The 25911-nt window shown below is 44.6% G+C and overlaps 1 protein-coding gene across 5 annotated transcripts in view; it reads right to left on the bottom strand.

Moving 5' to 3' along the window:
• LOC139747164 (uncharacterized) overlaps positions 1 to 11801 on the bottom strand; it is a 92363-nt gene extending 80562 nt beyond the window's left edge. For all 5 annotated transcript variants that reach the window (XM_071659118.1, XM_071659120.1, XM_071659117.1 and 2 more), the window contains exon 1: positions 11296 to 11801. In XM_071659118.1, coding sequence (XP_071515219.1) covers positions 11296 to 11383 — 88 coding nt within the window. In that variant the 5' untranslated portion in view covers positions 11384 to 11801. The remainder of the gene's footprint in view (positions 1 to 11295) is intronic.
• Between the last annotated feature and the right edge of the window lie 14110 nt (positions 11802 to 25911).

Genomic DNA, 25911 nt, shown 5'->3' with positions numbered 1-25911 from the left:
GTCTAGTACAGGCGCGCCTTCGTGCTTGATTGGGTAAATTGTCGTGCCTTCTGAGTGGTGTGTCTCCACGAAATGGCTGAACAACAACCTCCAAGTTTTTGTCTCTGGTTTTCTGTTTAAAACACAGGTCGCACCTTCCATGATCAAGTGCGGGTCGTGTGCCGGAGGGCAGTGGGCAGCTGTTGGAAATGCGGTATAAAAAAAACAGCTCACTTACTTTCCCAGTCCTCTCACTCATACTCTCTCCCCAGTTTTCTCACTCACACTCCTTTAACAGCCCTCTCACTCACACACTCTCCCCAGCCTTCTCACTCACAATCTTCTTGCCCTCTCATTCACACTCTCTCCTCAGCCCTCTCACTCACACACTCTCCACAGCGTTCTCACTCACATTCTCCCCCAGCCTTCTCACTCACCCTCTCTCCTAACCCTCCCCACTCACTCGTTCTCCCATCTCTCTCTCTCACTCACTCTCCCAGCTCTGTTACTCACTCGCTCACTCCTCTCACTCTACTTGCTTCCTTCCTCCCTGCTTATCAAACTACCCTTTCATTACAGCAGGAGATCCCTCCCTATTCCTGTACCGCAGGCATGAGTACCTTCTACGGTAGGGCTACGCAGGAGGACCGGAGTTACAGTGCCCTATCTACCCTGAGGGACGGTTATAGGGAGGCCCCTAAGGGTAGTAGACTGAGGGACCTGGGTTACAACAGGGTCAGTCTTGAGACCTGGTGAATGATGGTGTGGTTCCCTCGACTAAGGTACCTACCCTCCCTCCCATCTGAGGTTTTCGTGGTCTTCGCCTCGTCTGTGTGCGGATGATATTAAGCTGTAACGGGCTTCACAAAGACCCTGAATGATGATGGAAGGGCGAGAGGAAAAAGGGGGGAGAGTGGGGAGAGTGAGTGTGGGAAAGGAGGAGGAAGACACAACGAGCGAGCGAGCAACCAAAACTCACATGATCATAGGAAAATGGACACAGTGTGTCAAAATGTCTTTCGTGATCCATTACTTTTTACAAGTTTCGTCTCCAATTCTATTGACAGAAACCTCTCATGCATCCAGGCCATCAGCTCCTGAACTAAAAAAAATAGATTAAGAAAACAACTTTTTTTATTGTTTTTCGAAGACACTCGAAGTTTCTGAAGTGTTTAAGTGTTTGTAATTAATGGGACGTGGCATGTGAGCGCCTTCAACCTTCACCGTGGGTTAGGTCAATCAATGTTTGCTTGAAGTGTGCTCTCCTCGCACGGGGCCTTCCCATGTGTGTACGAAGCAGTCACTATATCACCAGCGACGTTGCTTGGTAGGGTAAGGCTATACCAACTGGTTAGTAGGGTAAGGCTTTACCAACAGGTGCTGGTTGGTAGGGTAAGGCTATACCAACAGGTGCTGGTTGGTAAGGCAAGGCTACACCAACAGGTGCTGGTTGGTAGGGCAAGGCTACACCAACAGGTGCTGGTTGGTAGGGCAAGGCTACACCAACAGGTGCTGGTTGGTAAGGGCAAGGCTACACCAACAGGTGCTGGTTGGTAGGGCAAGGCTACACCAACAGGTGCTGGTTGGTAGGGCAAGGTGACACCAACACTGTAATGCTAGCCCATGCATTACACACACAGACACACACAAAACCAAAGCAGAATAAGAGAAGGGAACAGTCGATCACACCCCGAACTCACACATATCACTAAAAGTCCTACAAACATACAAACCCTGACACTTACATACACGTGTAATCTACACACATAAACACTGTTGAAAAAAAGAATCAATCTTCCCAGATGGGTCCGATGAATTTCGACGTGATCAATCAATTCGACTCATGTTGTCTCGGTCGGGCAGGTCAACGTGAATGTGAAATAAACTTCCTAATAATTACCTCAGCCCCACTTTATCGTTATTGCCATCGAATTACGAAATCAATATAACATTTATTACGGCATATGAGCATATGACAGGAAATGTCGCTAGCATTCGATATACCACAATAACTTAAAAGGAAGGCAAGCAATGTGAGGCCAGACCAATAGGCATTTTTCAAAGTCCTTTGTCCGTGGTGTCATATTGTTTCAAACAAAAGGTGACAAGATACTTTTTTTCCTGAGTGTACATACGTTTTGAAGATGTACTGCTGTTTATATGTGACAGAGCCTCTTAGGACAAGTGTTACCCTCCACTATGTCTTCGTTCGTGTACAAGGGAGACCTACTAGGGTGATTAAACTAGGGTGGTATACTTGGGAGGGAGCGATTAAGGAATTAGAACTCTCCTCACCTCCCTCCCTCCCTGGCAATTCGAATTGGTAAGGGAGGAGAAATGGAAGGGAAGAGAATTATCTGGATTGGTCTGGATTTAAGGGAAGAGAGAGTTATATCCTTCAACGAGCGATGGTGAGAGGATACGAGATGGAATATGAATCATTGGAGTGTAGTGATTAGGGAACCAAATCATGGAAGGATTGGTTAAGGGAGGTGGATGAATTGGTATGATTGTGAGAGATCAGGGATCTGGTGATGTGGATGGTGGAGGGAGATAGGGTGTATTGCTTCCATTATCTGCTGTATCGGGTGTAGTGCAGCTGTAGAGTAGTGTTATGGGTGTACTGTAGCTGCTGCATAGTGTATTGAGCGTAGTTTAGCTGTAGTGTAGTGTAGTGAGTGAAGTGCAATAGTAGTCTTGTGTAGTGGGTGTAGAGCAGATGTAATCTTGTGTAATGGGTGTAGAGCAGCTGTAGTCTTGTGTAGTGGGTGTAGAGCAGCTGTAGTCTTGTGCATTGGGTGTAGAGCAGCTGTAGCCTTGTGTATTGGGTGTAGAGCAGCTGTAGTCTTGTGTAGTGGGTGTAGAGCGGCTGTAGCCTTGTGTAGTGGGTGTACCAAAGCTTTGCTATACTGGAATGGTTGTATTGTAGTTGTGTCGTGGGTGTAGTGTAAGTGTAGTCGAGTGTAGTAGGTGTATTCCAGTTGTAGTTTGGTGTAGTAGATGAAGCACAGGCGTAATCTAGTCTAAGGAATGGAGTGTAGTTTATGCATAGTGCAGTGGGTGTATTGTAGAGTTTGGAATATAATGTTTAACTTCCACTTTATGTAGATTTACCAGCTGTAGCAACGCTGAATAAGGATGAAAACGAGTCTCCGCAAATTCCCGTTGGCTTCATCGTTTCTCTGAATAGTATATTTGGGATTGATTATTCACAGTATCTATAGTGTTATTCATCATATTATTCATGAGTATATAGCAAGGGGTTGAGAGTTGGGTTGATGGATGGGGAAAGGGGGAGGTGGTGAAACCCATGGATTGATGGGAAGGGCAGGAATTGACTTATTTCATGGAAAGCGGTGGTGGTGAAAACAGACGAGGTGCGGAAAGCCTTGCCTAAGATGGAGTGCGGCAATTATTGCTCGTTACAGAAATGGTACAAGCCATAAATGGAAAGACTTTTTTTTTTTTTACCCACCGGTCGATGGTCTTAGTCCTCTTGTGATGAGTCAGTGATGAGTTCGGAGACTTGGGGGTGAGGAAGTGACGAGTCTGGAGAGTGTGAGTGATAAGCAATGAGGATGGGATGAGGTGTGATAAAGAAAAAGGATAGAGGTGTGGAAGCGATGAGCCATAGGGATGGTATGAGTAAGAGATGAGTCCAGAGACGGAACCGAGCTACTGATGAGTCGTTAAGTAGTCTGGCAGTGAGTGAGTGAGTGAGTAAGGAGTAAATAGTGAATCAAGTTTACGTAAATGATGAATTAGGAGTCACTGATGAGTCAACAAATGAATGACGATTCACTAGTGAGTCAGACGTGAGTCACTCAGTCCTGATGAGTCAAGATCTAAGTGGTAAAGTCAACAGTCAGAAAGTCAGTGGTGAGTCATGAGTCAGCGATGAGTCAGTGGTGAGTCATGACTCAAATATGAGTCAATGGCGAGTCATGACTCAAAGAAGAGTCAGTGGTGAGCCATTAGTCATAAGCCAGAGAGGAGTCAGTTAGTGAGTCATGACTCAGAGATGAGTAAGTGGTGAGTCATGAGTTATAAGCCAGAGAGGAGTCAGTGGTGAGTCATGACTCAGAGATGAGTCAGTGGTGAGTCATGAGTCATAAGCCAGAGATGAGTCAGTGGTAAATCATGACTCAGAAATGAGCTAGTGGTGAATCATAAGTCATAAGCCAGAGATGAGTTAGTGGTGAGTCATGTCTCAGATGAGTTAGTGGTGAGTCATAAGAAAGTGGTGATATATGAGCCACAGATGAGTCATTTCTATTATGAGTCACTGGTGAATAATGAGTCAAAAATGAGAAAGTATTGAGCCATACATCAATGTTGACTTATGAGTCATCGATAGCCCAGTTGTAAACTGGCGAGTCATATGACTTAAAGGCGATTCATGAGCAACAAGCGAGTCAGTGGTGAATCAAGAGTCAGAAATGAGTCAGTGATGTCATAAGTCTGTGGTAAGTCATGAGTCAGACCTCATTGGTGTGCCATGAGTCATAGATAAGTCAGTGGTTATGAGTGTGAGATGAGTCAGTAATGAGTCAGAGATGAGATGTATGAATGAGAAATGAGCCATGAGCAAGACATGAGTTATGAGTCAGTATACGAGAGTCTCTAGTGAGTCACTCTGGTGTTGTCACTCAAGCTGTTACTCAAGCTGTCACTCAAGCTCTCACTCTAGCTATAACTCAAGCTGACGCTCAATCTACCACTCAGACAACCACTCAGGCTACCACTCCAGCTATTACTCACACTCAATCTACTACTCAGGTTACCGCTCAAGCTATTACTCAAACTAACACTCAGGTTACCTCTCAAGCTATTGCTCAAACTCACACTCAGTCTACCACTCAGGTTACCGCTCAAGCTATCGCTCAAACTCACACTCAATCTACCACTCAGGTTACCGCTCAAGCTATCGCTCAAACTCACACTCAGTCTACCACTCAGGTTACCGCTCAAGCTATGACTCAAACTCACGCTCAATCTACCACTCAGCTTACACTCAAGCTATTGCTCAAACTCACACTCAATCTACCACTCAGGTTACCGCTCAAGCTATGACTCAAACTCACGCTCAATCTACCACTCAGCTTACACTCAAGCTATTGCTCAAACTCACACTCAATCTACCACTCAGGTTACCGCTCAAGCTATGACTCAAACTCACACTCAGTCTACCACTCAGCTTACACTCAAGCTATTGCTCAAACTCACACTCAATCTACCACTCAGGTTACCGCTCAAGCTATTGCTCAAACTCACACTCAGTCTACCACTCAGCTTACACTCAAGCTATTGCTCAAACTCACACTCAATCTACCACTCAGGTTACCGCTCAAGCTATGACTCAAACTCACACTCAATCTACCACTCAGCTTACACTCAAGCTGGTAAATACGTAAGAGTGAAAGTTGGGGGAGCCCTTAAGTATGGTTAAGTATGGAGACCGATCAACAAATATTGAATATCGATAAAATAAATATTGCTAGCAATACTTTGGGTCGCTCTCTCTTATTTTTCTTTGTTTTTTTTGTAAAAACGCTCCGAGTAAAAATATTTTTTTTTTCTTTTTTTGCATGGCGATATATTTGTTCAGTTGTATTTGTCCAACACATGTGAAGCGTCTAGGGGTAAACCATGGAAAGTTTTGTGGTGCCTGGATGTGGAAAGGGAGCTGTGGTTTCGGTGCATTATACATGACAGCTAGAGACTGAGTGTGAACGATTGTGGCCTTTGTTGTCTTTTCCAAGCGCTACCTCGCGCGCATGCGGGGGAAAGGGGTTGTCATTTTCATGTGAGGTGGGGTGGCGACGGGAATGAATAAAGGCAGCAAGTATGAATTAAGTGCATGTGTATATATGTATATGTCTGTGTATGTATATATATAGGTATACGTTGAAATGTATAGGTATGTATATGTGCGTGTGTGGACGTGTATGTTTTACATGTGTATGCGGGTGGGTTGGGCCATTCTTTCGTCTGTTTCCTTGCGCTAACTCGCTAACGCGGGAGACAGCGACAAAGTATAATAAATAAGTAAATGAAATAAAAAAGAAATATATATATATATATATATATATATATATATATATATATATATATATATATATATATATATACCCATACACGCACATATACATACTTATACATATACCTATCGACATATACATATATACACATGTTCATTTTCATACTTGCTTGCCTTCATCCATCCTGTCGCTACCCCGCCCCACAAGAAACAGCATCGCTACCCCCTGCTTCAGCGAGGTAGCGCCAGGAGAACAGACAAAAAAGAGGCCACAATCGTACACACTCAGTCTCTATCTGTCATGTTTAATGCACCGAAACCACAGCTCCCTTTCTACATCCAGGCCCCCGCAAAACTTTCCATGGTTTACCCGAGAGATTTCACATGTGTTGGACAAATACAACTGAACAAATATATCCGACATCCCAGACGCTCACATGCTCTGGTTCAATTTATTGACAGCACGTCGACCCCGATATACCACGTCGTTCCAATTCACTCTATTCCTTGCGCGCCTTTCACTCTCCTGCATGTTCAGGCCCCGATCGCTCAAAATCTTTTTCACTCTTATCTTTCCACCTCCAATTTGGTCTCCCACTTCTCCTCGTTCCCTCCACCTCTGACACATATCTTCCATATAAAGCAGCTTCCATGGAGGGTAAACGAGTTTTGTACGACTCGTTTATCCTCCATTCCCATACCAAACGAGGATCCCCGTTATGTTATGCAGTGGAACAAAAAATGGAATTTAAACGCATCACGTCATTTTCTACGAATTTTGTTGATCATTATGACTGTGGCGATCACTACATAAGATCATCACTGTACTGTGATTTCATCCTTGTGAAATGTACTGTAGTACACTTAATGCAGTGTGGTCGACGTCACAGAATACTACTACTACTACTACTAATGCTACTACTACTATTACTACCACTACTACTGCTACTACTACTACTACTACTACCTCTACTGCTACTACTACTATTACTACTACTACCATTACTACTGCTACTACTATTATTATTACTACTACCACTACTACTACTATTATCATTATTACTACTGCTATACTACTACTATTACTACTACTACTACCACAACTACTACTGCAACTACTATTACTACTACTTCTACTATTACTATTACTACTTCTACTACTACTACAACTACTACTACTACTACTCATACAGATCTTGTCTTCTTAACACTAATTCTACTATCACTAGTCACAAGTACTTCTTACTATCACCATGATCAATGGGAAAATATCAATCCAATACGACACTTGGTGACACGAGAGCCTTAATTACGTCCTCCGCTGTTACCTCGTTAACACATACCAGTACAGGGGCCGCTTTCGTGTAATGGTGTGTACACATGGGGAGAGAGGGCGTACCTGTTGCTCTAATGTGTGCTGGACAAACACAAGAGGTGTGGTAAGGGACTGGGACCCATGATATCTATTTCATAGCTTGGTATTGTGTGTGTGTGTGTGTGTGTGTGTGTGTGTGTGTGTGTGTGTGTGTGTGTGTGTGTGTGTGTGAAGGGAAGTACGAGAGGTGTATGCTTACGCTTTTGTGTGTTTGTGTATGTTTATCTATTTGTGTTTTGTTTTGCTTGTTTGAGTGTATGGTGTGTGTGTGTGTGTGTGTGTGTTTCTATATGTGCACGTGTGCGTACGTGTGTGTCTGTGCGTGAGCGTGCATGGGTGATAGTGTGTATATTTATGTGCATGTATGTATGTATGTATGTGTGTGTGTGTGTGTGTGTGTGTGTGTGTGTGTGTGTGTATTCCTATATGTGTTTTATGTATACGTTTGAATATATATGTATGTGCACGTGTGAGATTTCCATTTGAATCTGTTTGTGCTATACGGGGAGGGAGGTGTACACTCATGGACCCCACCTTTTTCCCTATTGTCATACTACGTTTTAAGCTCTTGTTTGCAGTCCACATTGACTGCCTCATAACTCAATTTATGCCTTTTATCCATTACCCCTTCTACTACAAAGCACTTCTTCAAATATTTGCTGACAATTTATCTTTAGACTGACCGACATGAAATGGGAAGAATGTTTCACTCAAGGCTGTCTTGAGTGACAGAAGAGAGAGAAAGAGAGTGAGGAAAATAACGTCGACATTAATTAGGGGTTAAATGTCATGTTATGTGTCTTGTTATGTGTTCTATTCTTGCATCGTACGAAGTACTGTTCTCTGTCAAGAATCATTGCACTCCATGGTGGTGAAGTGGACAGCGTCTGGCTTTTCACTTATAACTCAGCTATCCTAATGTGTCGTATCATCTTTGTTGCCCTCCTCTGGACTTTCTCTATGAGTTCTTTGCGTTTCTTTATGCGTGGTGACCAAACGTGAGAAGAAGCATTGTTCTATGAAGTGAGCAGCTCTCTGAATACTTCCTTACGCACGTCTTCGAATCCCATTCTAATATTTGTCAACAGACAGTTTCTCACCTTTACGCTTCCCCTAAGGTGGAACTGTGGCAACAGGTTCGATCCCAGATCCCTCCCACACACACACACACACACTGTGTCCCATCCTCATTATTGTCCATTCACTCAGGTCGATTTCCATGCAGTCTCTCTAGGTCCCCTTTGTAAGTTCACGCCATCCTCCTCAGCTCTTTACTACCCTTCGCAACGTTGGCATCATCTGCAAACACAGATTCAAGCTCGCCCCATCTGGCTGGTTATATCACATGGCTGGAGAATGAGCTATGGTCCCAGAAGAGAGGTTTGTGGCCCCGCCATTGGTGACCTTAAACTTCATTTCGAAGCGGCTCATCTGCCATGCGTCCTTAGCTTCCCTCCCACTTGAGGTAAGATCTACTGAATGAGTTCTTCCCCTTGTTTCCACACCCTTGCCTCACGCATGATAAACCCAAGCTAGCCTTGCCTCAAGCTGCCTAGTTCAGCTATCCTTATCTCACGCTTGATAACCCACTTAGCCTTAGCCTCACGCTACGTAGTTCAGCTATCCTTCCTTGCCTCACGCTACGGAGTTCAGCTATCCTTCCTTGCCTCACGCTACGGAGTTCAGCTATCCTTCCTTGCCTCACGCTACGTAGTTCAGCTATCCTCCCTTGCCTCACGCTACAGAGTTCAGCTATCCTTCCTTGCCTCACGCTTCATAACTCACCCTTTGCCTCACGCTACGGAGTTCAGCTATCCTTCCTTGCCTCACGCTTCATAACTCACCCTTTGCCTCACGCTACGGAGTTCAGCTATCCTTCCTTGCCTCACGCTACGGAGTTCAGCTATCCTTCCTTGCCTCACGCTACGGAGTTCAGCTATCCTTCCTTGCCTCACGCTTCATAACTCACCCTTTGCCTCACGCTACGTAGTTCAGCTATCCTTCCTTGCCTCACGCTTCATAACTCACCCTTTGCCTCACGCTACGTAGTTCAGCTATCCTTCCTTGCCTCACGCTTCATAACTCACCCTTTGCCTCACGCTACGTAGTTCAGCTATCCTCCCTTGCCTCACGCTACGTAGTTCAGCTATCCTTCCTTGCCTCACGCTACGTAGTTCAGCTATCCTCCCTTGCCTCACGCTACGGAGTTCAGCTATCCTTCCTTGCCTCACGCTACGTAGTTCAGCTATCCTTCCTTGCCTCACGCTTCATAACCTAGCCTTGCATCACGCATCATGGTTTCATGCAGCCTAGCTTCACGGCCGTAGCAATGGCGCGGAGGGCCTCGCCTCCCCGTGTCTCATTTTGTCTACTTCCTAGAATCTCTCCTGACGCATCACGATCAGGCAGTCCCCTTGTGAGGCTGCGGTGCCCAAACTACAGAGACTAAGAGAGGCCGATACTAACAGTGAAAGAGACACAAAAAACGCAGTGATATTTCTCTCTTTTTTGCGGTGAAACGAGTGATTTTCTACATAGTTGAAGCTCACTGACTTGAGACTTTGAAACCACGTGTGATAATCTCCAACGAAATATCTCTAACGAGGAATGGAAGTGGATTAGCTACGACAAATATGGTGAAAATTATAACCACAGGCCATCCAACTACAAACCACATCAACAAACCACCACTTCAAAGGATGAGATTGACAAACACTTATCCCATGACCACAAACTAAGCGAAACTAACCATGCTAACATATCATTCCCTTTGCGATCGTGCCTAAGATTAAACATTTCCTCGTCCAACATACCACATCAACAGACACCACAGCAAACAGCAGCAACCACCCTCGCTAACCTTCGCTTAACGATCGAATCACCGCTAACGAATAAAAGCAGAAAATCCACGTAAACAAACGTATCTTGCAAGCTTACAGCGACATGAGAAATCTAGCTCAAAATAATTGCTAAATGAATGAAGTTAGCCAATTCTCCTGGGTACTGGAGGGCTACATGTAAACATTGATAGATGAAAATGGAGAAAGTCTTACATAGCAAAGTACAATTAGGACAATTACAGTTCTGGAACTCCTTAATGTATTAGAGATAGACTCGTTTTCTCGTTTAGACGTCTTCTCTGTTGGTAATTCTTAAACTTTACAAATGGAAGCCTCGCGATCCATGGAAAGACAGGTTTTCCTAACAAACCACTAACTCATCATCTGTATAGTTACGGAATAGAGAGGATTCGAACCATCCAACACCGAGAGGTTCGTAGAGCTTTGAGCAAATGCACTCTGCTTCAAAGATGGCCTTCCATACTTCATTGGTTTACTTGTTGCCTCGCTGGTTCACTTGTTGCTTCACTGTTTCACGTGTTGCATCACAGTACGAGACACTGTCGGTGAATGCTATTTCAGACTGTTACCGATACCAGGATCAGGGCCTATGCAACGGTTCGTTCATTTCGAGACAAGGTTCGAATGACTGGCTCGTCCAGCCATCGAGAATGTAAATAAAGAAAATGGCAGCAGAGAGCAAGATCAAATTGTTCGAATTCCCGTTAATCTACTTCATTTTTGAGCTAAGCGAAGCTCTTCAATCAACAACACTACGCCAGTGATTTTAGATCCTATAAAGTCGGTTTGCAGAGGTGAGGAGGATCGTGACACCTGGAAATCTTGTTTTAAGGCAAGGGATCGTAATTTTCAGGCAGGAGGTGGGGGACGACGCGAAATTGACGTGCAAAGTCTCGAAATGCTAATGACGGGAGCACGCACTCGCCACCAGCCAGCCAGCCACCACATCACACACATGGCCGGTCACTGTGGCAAGTCCCCAGCAAACACCAGATTGAAAAGGAGGTAAAACAGAACCTCTAACATTGAAGGAGACTTACCATTATCACTCAGAGCAGCGGTGTGGTACAGTAGGAGAAACAGCCCCCAGGCTGTGCGGCACAGCGTCCCCCTCGAGACCTCGAACATATCTTCGTCAGTCGACTACACGTCACACGTCAGTCACTTCGAGCGTCGTCACGTCTCTAGTTATCATGGTTCCCCAACCAGGTTCCTCGGCACAAGCACGACGGGTAGTCCAGGCCAAGCCCGAGCTTACGTGCCCAGGGGCAGGGATTTACCCCTAAAACCACTTGTTAACTACAGAGACGAGGCGCGTCCTCCTTAACGATCACACTAGACGGTAACAACTCCACCGCCTCTGTCTGGTCTAACACACTGTCCACGTTAGGTCGGTCCCAGAGAGGGTTGAGGTATTTCTTTCAGATCCAGGTACACTGGCTGGGCTGCTGGTCCTCCCTGTGTCCGCGCGCTGGTAGTAGAGGTGGCCTCAGTTGGAGAGGAGCAGGTATGGGCACGTGACGGAAGCTACACGTGCACTGGTCCAACTTTCCCGCCGATGGCTCACCGAGGGAGGGAAGGAGGGAGTGAGGAGGAGGAGGAGGAGGAAGGTGGTGCACCACCAGCGCCATCTACCAGCGTGCCGGGGAAACTAGTGTCCCTCGTTTCGTCTCTTTCTTGCATTTACTTATTTATGTGGCGAGGTGCACACATCCACTACACACACGCACTTCACCCATGATCACTATGTGGGAGAGTGGGGTTTATATTCCCCTTTTATTTAAGGTACTAATCAAGTCGTTTGATATGGGCAACGACCAGTTCATCCATTTAAAAGGATCGCTTGTACATCGTATGTGAGATGATTACGAGAACAATGTCACTACCCAGGAAACACCTTCAAGGCTTCGCATTGAAGATGAGACAGGTCTCGACCCAGCTAGTGATCTGGGATCCTCCAACGACCAACCCTAAAGACCTCCAGTGAATGGACATGGAACGACCATAGCCAGCAGTTGAAAAGACCCTTAGACGCGTCCTAGTTAACGCTAAACCCATAGACCTCAAGCTGGGCGGGTTGGATCCCATGAACACTATATATCTTGGGAGAGAAGAGGAGGGTATGGGAGGGAGGGGATCTCTTATTGAACACCTTTGAACATCTCTTCGAAGTCTCTGTGGCACTGAACAACCAATCATAGGGCTCGTAAAGCGTTCTGAGGGAGAGAGAGAGAGAGAGAGAGAGAGAGAGAGAGAGAGAGAGAGAGAGAGAGAGAGACGAGATTGATAAGCTTAAAGCTTTCGACGTCATTTGAAAGCTTTCTTACATGTGACTGAATATCTTAACGTCAATGATTCTCTTTACTGATATCGAGTGGACCGAGATGGCTAATTTTCGCTAGTCCAAGGCCAGTACACAAGGTCGTCCCTCGTATTTCTGTGGTTCCTATCCTCCAGTACTGGGTTCCAGTACTTAGGTACTGGTGCACTAGGCTGTGGTGTACTGGGTACCAATATGTAGGGTACTGGTCCATTGGGTACCAGTATGTAAGGTACTGGTACACTGGGGTATGGTGCACTGAGTAGTGTTGCCCCAGGGTAGTGGTGCCCCAGGATAGTGGTGCCCCAGGATAGTGGTGCCCCAGGATAGTGGTGGCCCAGGGTAGTGGCACCCCAGGGTAGTGGTGCCCCAGGGTAGTGTTGCCCCAGGGTAGTGGTGCCCCAGGGTAGTGGTGCCCCAGGATAGTGGTGCCCCAGGATAGTGGTGCCCCAGGATAGTGGTGGCCCAGGGTAGTGGCACCCCAGGGTAGTGGTGCCCCAGGGTAGTGGTGCCCCAGGATAGTGGTGCCCCAGGATAGTGGTGCCCCAGGATAGTGGTGCCCCAGGATAGTGGTGCCCCAGTGTAGTACTGACCACTTTCGAACCATCGTGGGATGACAGACACCTCCCACACACAACTCTACCCCACACCCCAAGAGAGAGAGAGAGACACCACATCAAACCACTATACACCACCGCCACATCAGTTACCACTGCACGACTGATTAATGGCATAAGGCAAATACACACCCACTCTCTCCCTCCCTGTGACACGCCTCTATGCACCTTCATAAAGTATTGATAGCACCCACCTCACTCGTGTTTCCCACTCACTGTGATGATAGCTTACACACGACAGGTCTTTGGCTGACACCTGACAGCTGGTGGCAGACGGCTGACGGCTGCCTCCTGTAGTGAGGGACGGTGTTTAGATATTAGACCAACACTCTGCCTGACTGGAAATATCATTCCTGTATAATTGTTATATGTATAAGTGATCCAGGAGGTGATTGTAGGGGAGAAAGAATACTTCCCACGTATTCCCTAGCGTGTCGTAGAAGGCGACTAAAAGGGAAGGGAGCGGGGGGGTGCTGGAAATCCTCCCCTCTCGTTTTTAATTTTCCAAAGGAAGGAAAAGAGAAGGGGGCGAAGTGAGAATGCTCCCTCAAAGGCTCAGTCCTCTGTTCTTAATGCTACCTCGCTAACGCGGGAAATGGCGAATAGTATGAAAAAAATACATTTATAAACTATACAATCCACTAGAAATAGATATAGGTGTTTGTTATGGCTAATTATTGCGCTGGGCAGGTGGGAGTGTGTAGTTGCCAGGTACCGCTTGCATTACCGTCTGCGTTGATCTGATAATAACACAACGCAAGCAGTAATAAAGCTCCCACCTTCCCCCTTCCCCGTGTGACGCACTGTAGAATTTGGCCCAAGTTTTGGTTATACATATATAGTGTATTGGTAATGGCATGGGTGGGGTTGTGGGCGGACGAGGGCCAGTCACGTTGAGTACATTCGCTCACGCCAGTGCGCTTGGATAGAGAGAGAGAGAGAGAGAGAGAGAGAGAGAGAGAGAGAGAGAGAGAGAGAGAGAGAGAGGTATGATCCGAGTGACATATAAGGAGCAGATGGTCTGTTCGTCAGTGGACAGTGGAGTGTCTAGCCTCACGCGACGTGAGGAGGGGTCGTTAAAGACAAGGATGAGGGTTGGAGGGAGGGAGTGAGGGAGAGTGCTGGGGGTGGGTCGGTCTTTGACGGTTAGGAGGAGAGTAAATGAGAGAGAGAGAGAGAGAGAGAGAGAGAGAGAGAGAGAGAGAGAGAGAGAGAGAGAGAGAGAGAGAGAGAGAGAGAGAGAGAGAGAGTTGGGAGTAGCAGAGGTTTGGAGGTGGGGTTTTTTGAGGTTTTATTTGAAAGTTCAGAAAACGCGGTTAGTTGCGGTTGGAGAGCTTATTAAACAAAGGCGAGTGTTCTTTGGAATTGTTGTGGCTGTGGGTTGAAGTGGAGAGAGAGAGAGAGAGAGAGAGAGAGAGAGAGAGAGAGAGAGAGAGAGAGAGAGAGAGAGAGAGAGAGAGAGAGAGAGAGAGAGACTCTTGGTGTTAGGGGGAGAGAAAGAGAGGTATGGATGAGGACGGATAAGTTGGGTAAGGGAGGAGGGAGACCTTCGCTCGTTACTGACTCATGAGTAACGCTCTCCAGTCCACTACTGACTCATGAGTAACGCTCACCGGTCCACTACTGACTAATGAGTAACGCTCACTGGTCCACTACTGACTCATGAGTAATACTCATCGCCAGATTCACCTCGCCCTCCTGCCATATCGACAGGGACTTATGTGGACCAGGTAACCCAACTATTGTTTCCATTGTCGAACCCACTGGAACCCCTCCACCTTCGCCTGTACAGTTAAGTGTCCCCAAACACACAAACATGCTTCTAATACGGTCTCGCACTGGTTCTAACAAGGGTTGATATTGCTTCTAATACGGGTTCGTGCTGGTTCTAACAAGGGTTTGCATTGCTTCTAATACCGGTTCGTACTGGTTCTAACAAGGGTTCACATTGCTTCTAATACGGGTTCGTCCTGGTTCTAACAAGGGTTCGCATTGCTTCTAATACGGGTTCGTCCTGGTTCTAACAAGGGTTCACATTGCTTCTAATACGGGTTCGTCCTGGTTCTAACAAGGGTTCGCATTGCTTCTAATACGGGTTCGCTTTGGTTGCAATATGGGGTTCGCCTGAAATTCCTGCAGTGTAATACATTTCCAGACGATATACACACGGAAATGCAGACGACCTACCTTGGTTGGCGGCTTTCAGTGTGGCTACATTTCTTGTCTTATCCTGGAGCGTCCACGTCAGACATAGCTGGAGGGATAATCCAACACACACACATTAGGTTTCCATGATCCGTAGATACGATGGGAGATAAAAAGGCCTTCCAGCCTAGCCCACACTATCATCATGGGATACGAGAATGGCTTTCCATCTGTGGTATAAAAGCAATGTGGCGTTATAAACCTCAGCCTCTTACGTGTCACCACATCTCTACACCAGCATTAGGAATGGCTCCAAAGATGACATATGTGTCTGGGTTGGTTTTGTCTTTTGTTTACAACGTCATATTCAAAGGAGGAGGAGTCTTGCATGCGGTAAGATATGTGCTTCCTTGCTATGTTAATGAGGGTGGGGATCCGTGGGAATTGTTCAGTGCGAGAGACAGAAGGTCAGGAGATGTTTGGGTTGAACTATTACTGAACAGAAAGGTTGGCTGGAGGCGAGACACCAATGCAGCTGTCTGTGCTTGGGAGAGAAAAAAAAAAATGAAATTCTGGTGGAGACTTTGCGAGGGAGTTGTGGAAACATATTAGTTACTGGTCGAGACACCAATGCAGCTGTCTGTGCTTGGGAGAGAAAAAAAAAAATGAAATTCTGGTGGAGACCTTGTGAGGGAGTTGTGGAAACATATTAGTTACTGGTCTGGATTCCAGACGCTTATCAAAGAAAACCATTTGTCCTTCGAATCACAAATAACTTCGGAAGAGATAAAGTAGTTTGATGGTATCTGCACATATCTACATCCATAAGAACGCCCTATATATATATATATATATGTTGTACATATGAACGCACACTACCATATAAACCTACAACAGCCAGGATCGAACACCAGACCCGTTGGTGGCAGGCGGGAGCACTACCACTAAGCTATGATCGCCTTGAAAGACAACCGACCATTCGAGTATCAATCTAATCGAATACCCTTCGTCTCACGTTGGTGAGCAACGTGGTCCTCCACTGATCATCTTCCATAAGCTCACACAACCAGCAGATAGCACTCTACAGAAGCTAACTGTACAACGCGGAGGTATATATATATACGAATATAGTGCATATGAAAGCGCACTATCATATTAGCTTAGTTGTTGTGCTCCCGCTTGCTACGCAGGGGTCCCGGGTTCGATCCTGGCTTTAGGAGGTTTGTAAGATATATATATATATATATATATATATATATATATATATATATATATATATATATATATATCATCCCTGGGGATAGGGGAGAAAGAATTCTTCCCACGTATTCCCTGCGTGTCGTAGAAGGCGACTAAAAGGGGAGGGAGCGGGGGTCTGGAAATCCTCCCCTCTTGTTTTTTTTTTTTAATTTTCCAAAAGAAGGAACAGAGAAGGGGGCCAGGTGAGGATATTCCCTCAGAGGCCCAGTCCTCTGTTCTTAACGCTACCTCGCTAACGCGGGAAATGGCGAATAGTTTGAAAGAAAAAGAAGAATATATATATATATATATATATATATATATATATATATATATATATATATATATATATGTGTGTGTGTGTGTGTGTGTGTGTGTGTGTGTGTGTGTGTGTGTGTGTGTGTGTGTGTGTTGGTAGCCAAAAGGAAAATGCAACACTAAGATCCTCGCACTTTCGTGATGATTCGTCACATGATCAGATACACAAAGATAATCTCTGCATTCCTCTGAATCATCGCGACAGCGCTCAGAATCTTCGTGTTTCAGTGTCCTTGTACGTGGCTACCTGGCTACTTCATGAATCCCGTGTTATTTTGTCATTCATCTTCGTTCTCCCAGTCTATATGCGATGCGTGGTGGTACCGGGCTCCGCCTGCAGGAGGTTACACCGCGAGGGAAGAGTCGCCTTTGGTGAGACTGTTGTGTCACTCGGAGTACAGACTCATCTACGACTTTCTCAGGGTAAAGGAGTCTACGCTTCCCTGCTACTGAGTGTAGGGCAGCCTAGGGCTACGGGAGCGTTGAGAAAAGTGGTTAAGGATATTGCCCAGATCCTATCTCCTTCGTCTCGTTATAGGGACAAGAATTCCCGCTTCCTACAGGATAGACTTGAAGAACACTTGTTCTCCTCGCTATGTGACGATAATGGATATCATCATCACATAGTTCTTCCCTCTGATATCTTGCTGTGGATGATGTTATCGGGATAACGCTCATGGAGTGTGTTGAAGACAATGATATCAAGACTACAGACGAATGTGAGGTATCAATATGTGGTGTGTGGAAGACAATAATATCAAGACTATAGACGAGTGTAAGGTATCAATTTGTGGTGTGTTGAACAAAGACATCAAGGTTTATAGACGAGTGTAAGGTATCAATATGTGGTGTGTGGAAGACAATAATATCAAGACTACAGACGAATGTAAGGTATCAATATGTGGTGTGTTGAAGACAATAATATCAAGGTTTATAGACGAGTGTAAGGTATCCATATGTGGTGTGTTGAAGACAGTGATATCAAGACTATAGACGAGTGTAAGGTATCAATATGTGGTGTGTTGAAGACAAAGACATCAAGGTTTATAGACGATTGTAAGGTATCAATATGTGGTGTGTTGAACAAAGACATCAAGGTTTATAGACGAGTGTAAGGTATCAATATGTGGTGTGTTGAAGACAATAATACCAAGACTATAGACGAGTGTAAGGTATCAATATGTGGTGTGTTGAAGACAATAATATCAAGACTATAGACCAGTGTAAGGTATGAATATGTGGTGTGTGGAAGACAAAGACATCAAGGTTTACAGACGAGTGTAAGGTATCAATATGTGGTGTGTGGAACAAAGACATCAAGGTTTATAGACGAGTGTAAGGTATCAATATGTGGTGTGTTGAAGACAAAGACATCAAGGTTTACAGACGAGTGTAAGGTATCAATATGTGGTGTGTTGAAGACAAAGACATCAAGGTTTACAGACGAGTGTAAGGTAACAATTTATTTTCCGATGTGTTTGGCCGACTCATAGCCTTAATGTGATGAGTGATTCAGGTCTCATACATCCACCAGGCCACTCATAATTGTCCCAGAGTCGATTCTTTACTCAAAACAAGAAGAAAAAATATATAAATGTGTGTTTTTTGTATATATATGTGTTTTGACCTCAGAACCTCTGTTTGGGGGATGTGGCCTTTGACGACCTCGGCTCAGCCATCATAGCTCCCTTCCCCCTTCCCTTTGGAAATCACCGGAGAGCTCCTAGATCACTCATCATCATTAGAGTTAATTGGGTAATGAAGGAAGAAGAGAGGACCCACGCCACACCCTCCCACCACCCACTCACCCTTCCCCACCCACCCTTCTCCGCCCACCCTTCTCCACCCACCCTTCCGCCACCCACCCTTTTCTCGAGGTATTACCACACTGACTTAAGCTCAGTGTAATTAAGGTGGTTATTTCCTTAGTCAGTCAATTCTGACTCTTTTTCTCCCCTAAGAGGTAGTGCCTAGTGCGTGTGTAGGAGCGATTACCTCGATGGCTGTGTTTGACGGTGTGCTGTCAGTTTTGCTCAAGAGACGGTCACGTAGATAGATAGATAGACAGATGGATAGATAGATAGATAGATAGATAGATAGATAGAAAGATAGGTAGACATATGGATAGATAGATAGACATATGCATAGATAGATAGATAGACATATGGATAGATAGATAGATAGATAGATAGATAGATAGATAGATAGGTAGACATATGGATAGATAGATGGATAGATAGATAGACATATAGATAGATAGACAGATAGATAGATATATATGTAGACATATAGATAGATAGATAGGCAGACAAATTGACAGAAAGATAGATAGATAGATAGGTAGATTTCGTTAAAGCCCATCTCTTGTTTCTGACCCGGACATAAACCTGGAGAAATCCTGGTTGCCTTACTCGGTAAAGAATCTCAAAAATTAATCTTATTAAATGTCGTCTTAATCTTCTTTATATTCCCTACTTAAAGATGAATTTATCTTAATCTTTGACGTATGGTTTAAGATAAGAATATTCCCTTGTCTTCAGTGCGTCAACTATTTTGGATTACGTCTGTCAGCGGATGAAAGGCTAGGCCATCGTGGGCAAGGGGTCGTACCGTCGTGGTATTTAAAGGTCGTGCCGTCGTTGCGTTCAAAAGAGGTCGTTCCGTCGTCGAATTCAAAGGGGTCGTGGCGTCTCGTGTTCAAGGCTCGTGCCGTCTTGTTCAAAGGGGTCGTGCCGTCGTGTTCAAAAGGGCTCTTACCGTCGTGTTCAAAGGCTCGTACCGTCGTGTTCAAAAGGGCTCGTGCCATCGTGTTCAAGGCTCGTGCCGTCGTGTTCAACCACCCCTTGTGGCTAAGTGATCTCACTTATCCTTAAATCCTTAATCCCCTTTTTCACCTCATAAATGTCCACAAACCATCCACATTTCTCCTCCCCACACATCCCTCATTAATCCAATCGACCCATCACCTCTCATGCTGTGGCTCACGTGACCCTTTCTTTTTTCTATAAAAAGGAACCATCGTATCTTTGTAAACACAACCCATCCTCCAAAAATTGGCAGCTGGGTCATTATCTTTTTTTTTTATATTTCCCTAATGCAGCAATATATGTTTTATACCTGCAGTCTCTCCCAGTTTACACTCCCCATCCCTCTGTTGACATTATTTAAAACACTGGGGACACCATTATCTCGAATACACACACACACACACACACACACACACACACACACATGTATATATATATATATATATATATATATATATATATATATATATATATATATATATATATATATATATATACATATATATATATGTGTGTGTGTGTGTGTGTGTGTGTGTGAGCTGTGTATATATTTTTCATATTTTTCCCCCTCTCATTTAATAATGGATAGAACACACAAACACTCTCTGTCTCTTTCCCCCTAAGACTCTAATTGGCCAGCGTGTGTGTGTGTGTGTGTGTGTGTGTGTGTGTTTTGTGTTCCCATTTTAAGTTTTTTGGTCGTCACTCTTCGCCAGTGTGTCCAACAGAGCCCTCCAGCAGGAGGATGATGAAGTTGGCTATACATACTTCAGTGAGGAGGGTGGGAGGAGGCGAGGTCGTGTCTTGAGAGGCAAGGGCCCACAAAGGACCCAGTCCCTCCTTCCCTCCTTCCCTACACCTGCTCGGGGCCGACCAGCGCTGCAAGGGTAATGTCGTCTGGTGGTCCAATTGGGTATAGTGTACAGGCCTCCTGCACGGGAGGACTGGGTTCGAATCCCCATCGTCCATAGGTAAAACGTAATGATATTTATATATATCATACAAACCTCTAACAGCCAGGATCGAACCCGGGACCCCTGTGCCACAGGCGGGAGCGCTACCGCTGGGCTATGGGCCATAGCCTAGCGGTAGCATTCCCGCCTGTGGCACAGTGGTCCCGGGTTCGATCCTGGCTGTTGGAGGTTTGTATGTTCTATGAAGGTGCGCGTTCATATGCGCTTTATTCGTATGTATATATATATATATATATATATATATATATACATATATATATATATATATATATATATATATATATATATATATATATATATATATACATATATATATATATATATATATATATATATATATATATATATATATATATATATATATATATATATATATATATATACATAATCGCTGTTTCCTGCGTCAGCGAGGTAGCACCAGGAAACGAGAAATGGCCCATCCACTCAAATACATGTACACAACGCCCATTTACGCACGTATACATACATATACATAACAACATATACATACATATATATACACATATGCAGACATTACATACATATACATGTACATATTCGTACTTGCTTGCCTTCATCCATTCCTGTCGCTACCCTGCCCCACAGGAAAACAGCATCGCTATCTCCTACTTCAGCGAGGTAGCGCCAGGAATACAGACGAAAAGGCCACATTCGTTCACACTAAGTCTCTAGCTGTCATGTGTAATGAACCGAAACCACAGCTCCCTATCCACATCCAGGCCCCACAAAACTTCCCATGGTTTACCCAAGACGCTTCACATGCCCTGGTTTAATCCATTGACAGCAAGTCGACCCTGATATGCCACATCGTTCCAATTCACTCTATTCCTTGCACGCCTTTCACCCTGCTGCATTTTCAGGCCCCGGTCGCTCAAAATCTCTTTCACTCCATCCTTCCACCTCCAATTTGGTCTCCCACTTCTCCCTTGAACATTTATCAAAGAATGAAACTCAAGTCCAGCGTGATTGAACCAGCAACACCTTGTGTTTTTTGTGTTCCGCTAATTGCGTCTCGACCATAAATCTAAGTCGGACAGAATCGTCCCTTTATTGTGTTTTAAGAGAACATAGCACATGTGTGCGTTTATTTTCTTGACTCTTAAATTGCTAAGTGCTGACATTGATTTGGGCGTTGGTTCTGGCAATTTAGTGTCGTTAAATAAGCGTAAGACTCGTGATTATGCTGGTATGTTAATGGCTGAGCTGATACTGGCCTTCATCTGCCGTGGATCGGTTCGATTCTCTTTTCTTCTTCTACGCCTCCTTGAAGGAAAAAATGATCGAGTGTTGATTTGATTGATTTATCACTTTCCATCATCGCCTCGCAGGCTCTCTGCTGGATGTCTATAACACAAAAAAAAAAAGGAATGCATAAATTTCAGCCTTAGGTAATCTTATACGTTGAAGAATTATTGTAGGTAGAGCAAAATCAAATTCATTTCATTATGAATAAAGTCAGGGACTCGGGGACATAGCGTGCTATACATCGTCGATGCTGGTTCTCCATGAAACATACGTTGGCAAACGTTACCATTCCAACAAACGTTACTATTCTAACAAACGTTTTCCTCTCGACCAGCCGGTTACAACGCCTCTTTGTGTGTTCATAAGCGCTGTGGCATCCCTCTGGCAGACTCCAAAATAACACTGATGCATGACCAAGTCGTTTGATGACTTCCCTTTAACCATTCATCCAGTTTGAAATCTCATGTTATCTATCGTTTACCAAGACTTTCTGTGTCCCTGTACTTCAGTGCGATTCTGTGCCCAACAACAGATCCTCGTGTTGTGGCGCGCTGGTAAACAGGTTACTCGCGGCGCTGATCTCTGTGTCTCTATGTACATAGAGATTTTCTATGGTTTTATTACCCAGTGGGTGACCAATACAGTGAGGCTTTCTTGCACAGTGTCTCATCCTTTGTATGTAGTGGGAATGCTGTCATTAATCATATGTCAGAACAACTTCAGTGTTTGTCTATGTCCCCCTTTGTAAGCTGATGCAACGAGTGTGTGTGTGTGCGTGTGTGTGTGTGTGTGTGTTTGTGGTGGGTAATGGGTGAGGGGAGATGGGTGAGGGAAGGAGGGAGGGAGGGAGGGGAGTTGGGGTGAGGGGGAGACCTGGTGCGTGACACTGGACCATTGGTTGTGGGCTGTACCCAGCACCTGTGTGTGTGTGTGTGTGTGTGTGTGTGTGTGTGTGTGTGTGTGTGTGTGTGTGTGTGTGTGTGTGTGTGCTTACCTTGTTCACCGCCACCAGGAAATCGTTGTTACCCGCGCTACCTCAGCACAACACTGGGGACGCCAGCACAAACACACACACACACACACACACACACACACATACACACACACATACGTGGACACCGTGGCAGTCGGCCCATACCCATCCCAGGTGTTCATCCTCTCCTGATGGCTGGAGTGTGTGTGTGTGTGTTTGTGTGTGTGTGTGTGTGTGTGTGTGTGTGTGTGTGTGTGTGTGTGTGTGTGTGTGTGTGTGTGTGTGTGTGTGTGTGTGCGCGCGTGCTTACACACACACACACAAAAGGTAACGACATGGTACACATATACAAGGTTAAGAGACGGGGGCAACACAAGTGTAAACCTCTCTCCCTACAACATTCATAACACAGTAATCACCAGTGGTAATTACACACACACACACACACACACACACACACACACACACACACACACACACACACACACACACACAAGGACAAATATTTCCATTGCAATTCAAGGAATCTAATGTATGTATAATTTAGAAGCGAGCCAGACTGGTACAACACTGTACCTACGACGGTAAGAGCATGTAGTTAATATAAGGTGATATGAGTTATCTTTATCCTGCATTGATAAGTTATCTTTATCCTGCATTGATGAGTTCTGTGGTGACCCTTCCCATAGCATATGTTGCCCACAACTCACTCCCTCATACCAAGCGCTCCTGATGTCATACACTGCCCCCAGTACACACTGCCCCCACAGCAAGTACACACTTGCTCACAACATGCACACACTGCCCACAACACGTACACACTGGCCACAGTACACACTGCCCACAGTACACACTGGCCACAGCTCACACGTTCCACAACACACTATTCACTGTACACCCTGCCCACGATACACCCTCCCCACAGCAGCAGCCACAGCCCACAGCACGTTCTCCTTCCAGGAGCCAGTGCCTACACCACACACACACACACACCCACACACACACACACACACACACACACACAAGAGCATTATTAACACAAAATCGTAAACCATCGATTTCTAAATGCCAGAAAGCTTTGTCACAAATTGTGTAAACACTGACAAGACACACACACTTCATTCCTTTAGTACACAGATATAAAAATAATGAGATAGATAAAGATGAATAAGATAAACTGTTAATTATTAATATTATTACTTATTACTTTCATTCTTATCTAAATAACTGGAATCAGTTTGATCCTAACTATCGTGTTTTCTTTATTATAGTTCTTGCTAGTGAATTGATCAAGAGGCACGTGAATTAGACACATGAATGATTAGATGACTAAATTGATAAATTACAGAATAAATGATTTAGTCGATAAAGTTGCACACGGCGGGGTCCTACGTAAAGATAACTTTGCTCCTCTCTGGTATATCTTGCCTTCATCTACTCCTTATCTACAGGGGCCCCTCAATCCTTGGCTACACCTCCCTCCAACAACTCCTTTCCGTTCACTGTTGCTCCTCTTTCACTGTTCTATAGGTATCATTCTAGTCACTGGCTTCATAAGATGTGTGTGTGTGTGTGTGTGTGTGTGTGTGTGTGTGTGTGTGTGTGTGTGTGTGTGTGTGTGTGTGTGTGTGTGTGTGTGTGTGTCCCACACCCGACGAGCTAGACCTGAGGCCTTCCTATGGCTGCTGCTTCCCCTAGATTTTGTGTGATGACCAACCACACGAGACTGTACTCTCTTCCATCCACTGGTGATGACTGGAGGTGAGAAGATCTCTGTGATATCTAAAAGCGAAACATAAATTGGAACTTTGAACTTAACATAGATAGAAACTTTGATCTTCACGAAGATAGGAACTTTGATCTTCAGTTAGAGCAAAGTTTCTTGGATTGTTGTGAACGTTTGACGAGCTAAATGTTAATCTACTGGATATAATGCTAGGAAACTATGAAATAAGTAGTATATATCCATGAAATAATAGTCATCTATAAAATATTTTCATTTTCTGTTAATATTTGTCATAGAAAATGACTACGCCCAACTAATGTATTTCTAGCTTCCCTTTATAGCCATATAATATGAATACAATGTAATGATCTAGATTATTGCTTTTCAAACGTGAACTCTCCGAAAACCCTACTTTGTCGCGGGCATCCTTCAATGTTTCATGGATTTTGACGTGACTCTCTCTCTCTCTCTCTCTCTCTCTCTCTCTCTCTCTCTCTCTCTCTCTCTCTCTCTCTCTCTCTCTCTCTCTCTCTCTCTCTCTCTCTCTCTCTCTCTCTCTCTCTCTCTCTCTCTCTCTCTCTCTCTCTCTCTCTCTCCCACAACGACGACGACAGGTACTCCTGACTCCCTCCCTCCTTCTCCACCTTCCCCTGCGGCTAATGACAGCCTCACCACCCTCACCACGGGGCCTTTGTCCTCCCGTCATCACCACCACCACCGCCGCCGCTACCCACCCACCCAGGTCCTCTCCTCTCCTCCTCCCTGATATTACCGGCTTATATAGCCTCCTCCTCCGCCGCCAGCCCGTCCAGGTTCTTTGAAGCATATCAGCGAATCCTTCTCTTCAAGGTACCACAGAAGCATTATTATCGCACCGTCCACTAATTCCTCCCAGTTTATTACGTTGTATATATATATATATATATATATATATATATATATATATATATATATATATATATATATATATATATATATATATATATATATTCCTATGAGTCCACGGGGAAAATGAAACACGATAAATTCCCTTTGGACTCAGAAATATATATATATATATATATATATATATATATATATATATATATATATATATATATATATATATATATATATATATATATATATATATATATATATATATATATATATTCATTTATCATGCATAATCGCTGTTTCCCGCATTAGCGAGTTGGCGCTAGGAAACAGACGAAGAATGGCCCATCCACTCATATACACATATACATACACAGACGCCTAAACACGAACAC

This window comes from Panulirus ornatus, chromosome 67 (genome assembly GCF_036320965.1).
Source record: "Panulirus ornatus isolate Po-2019 chromosome 67, ASM3632096v1, whole genome shotgun sequence".
NCBI lineage: Eukaryota > Metazoa > Arthropoda > Malacostraca > Decapoda > Palinuridae > Panulirus > Panulirus ornatus.
The sequence above is the reverse complement of the archived record's forward strand: the minus strand, read 5'-3'. Positions and strand labels throughout refer to the sequence as shown.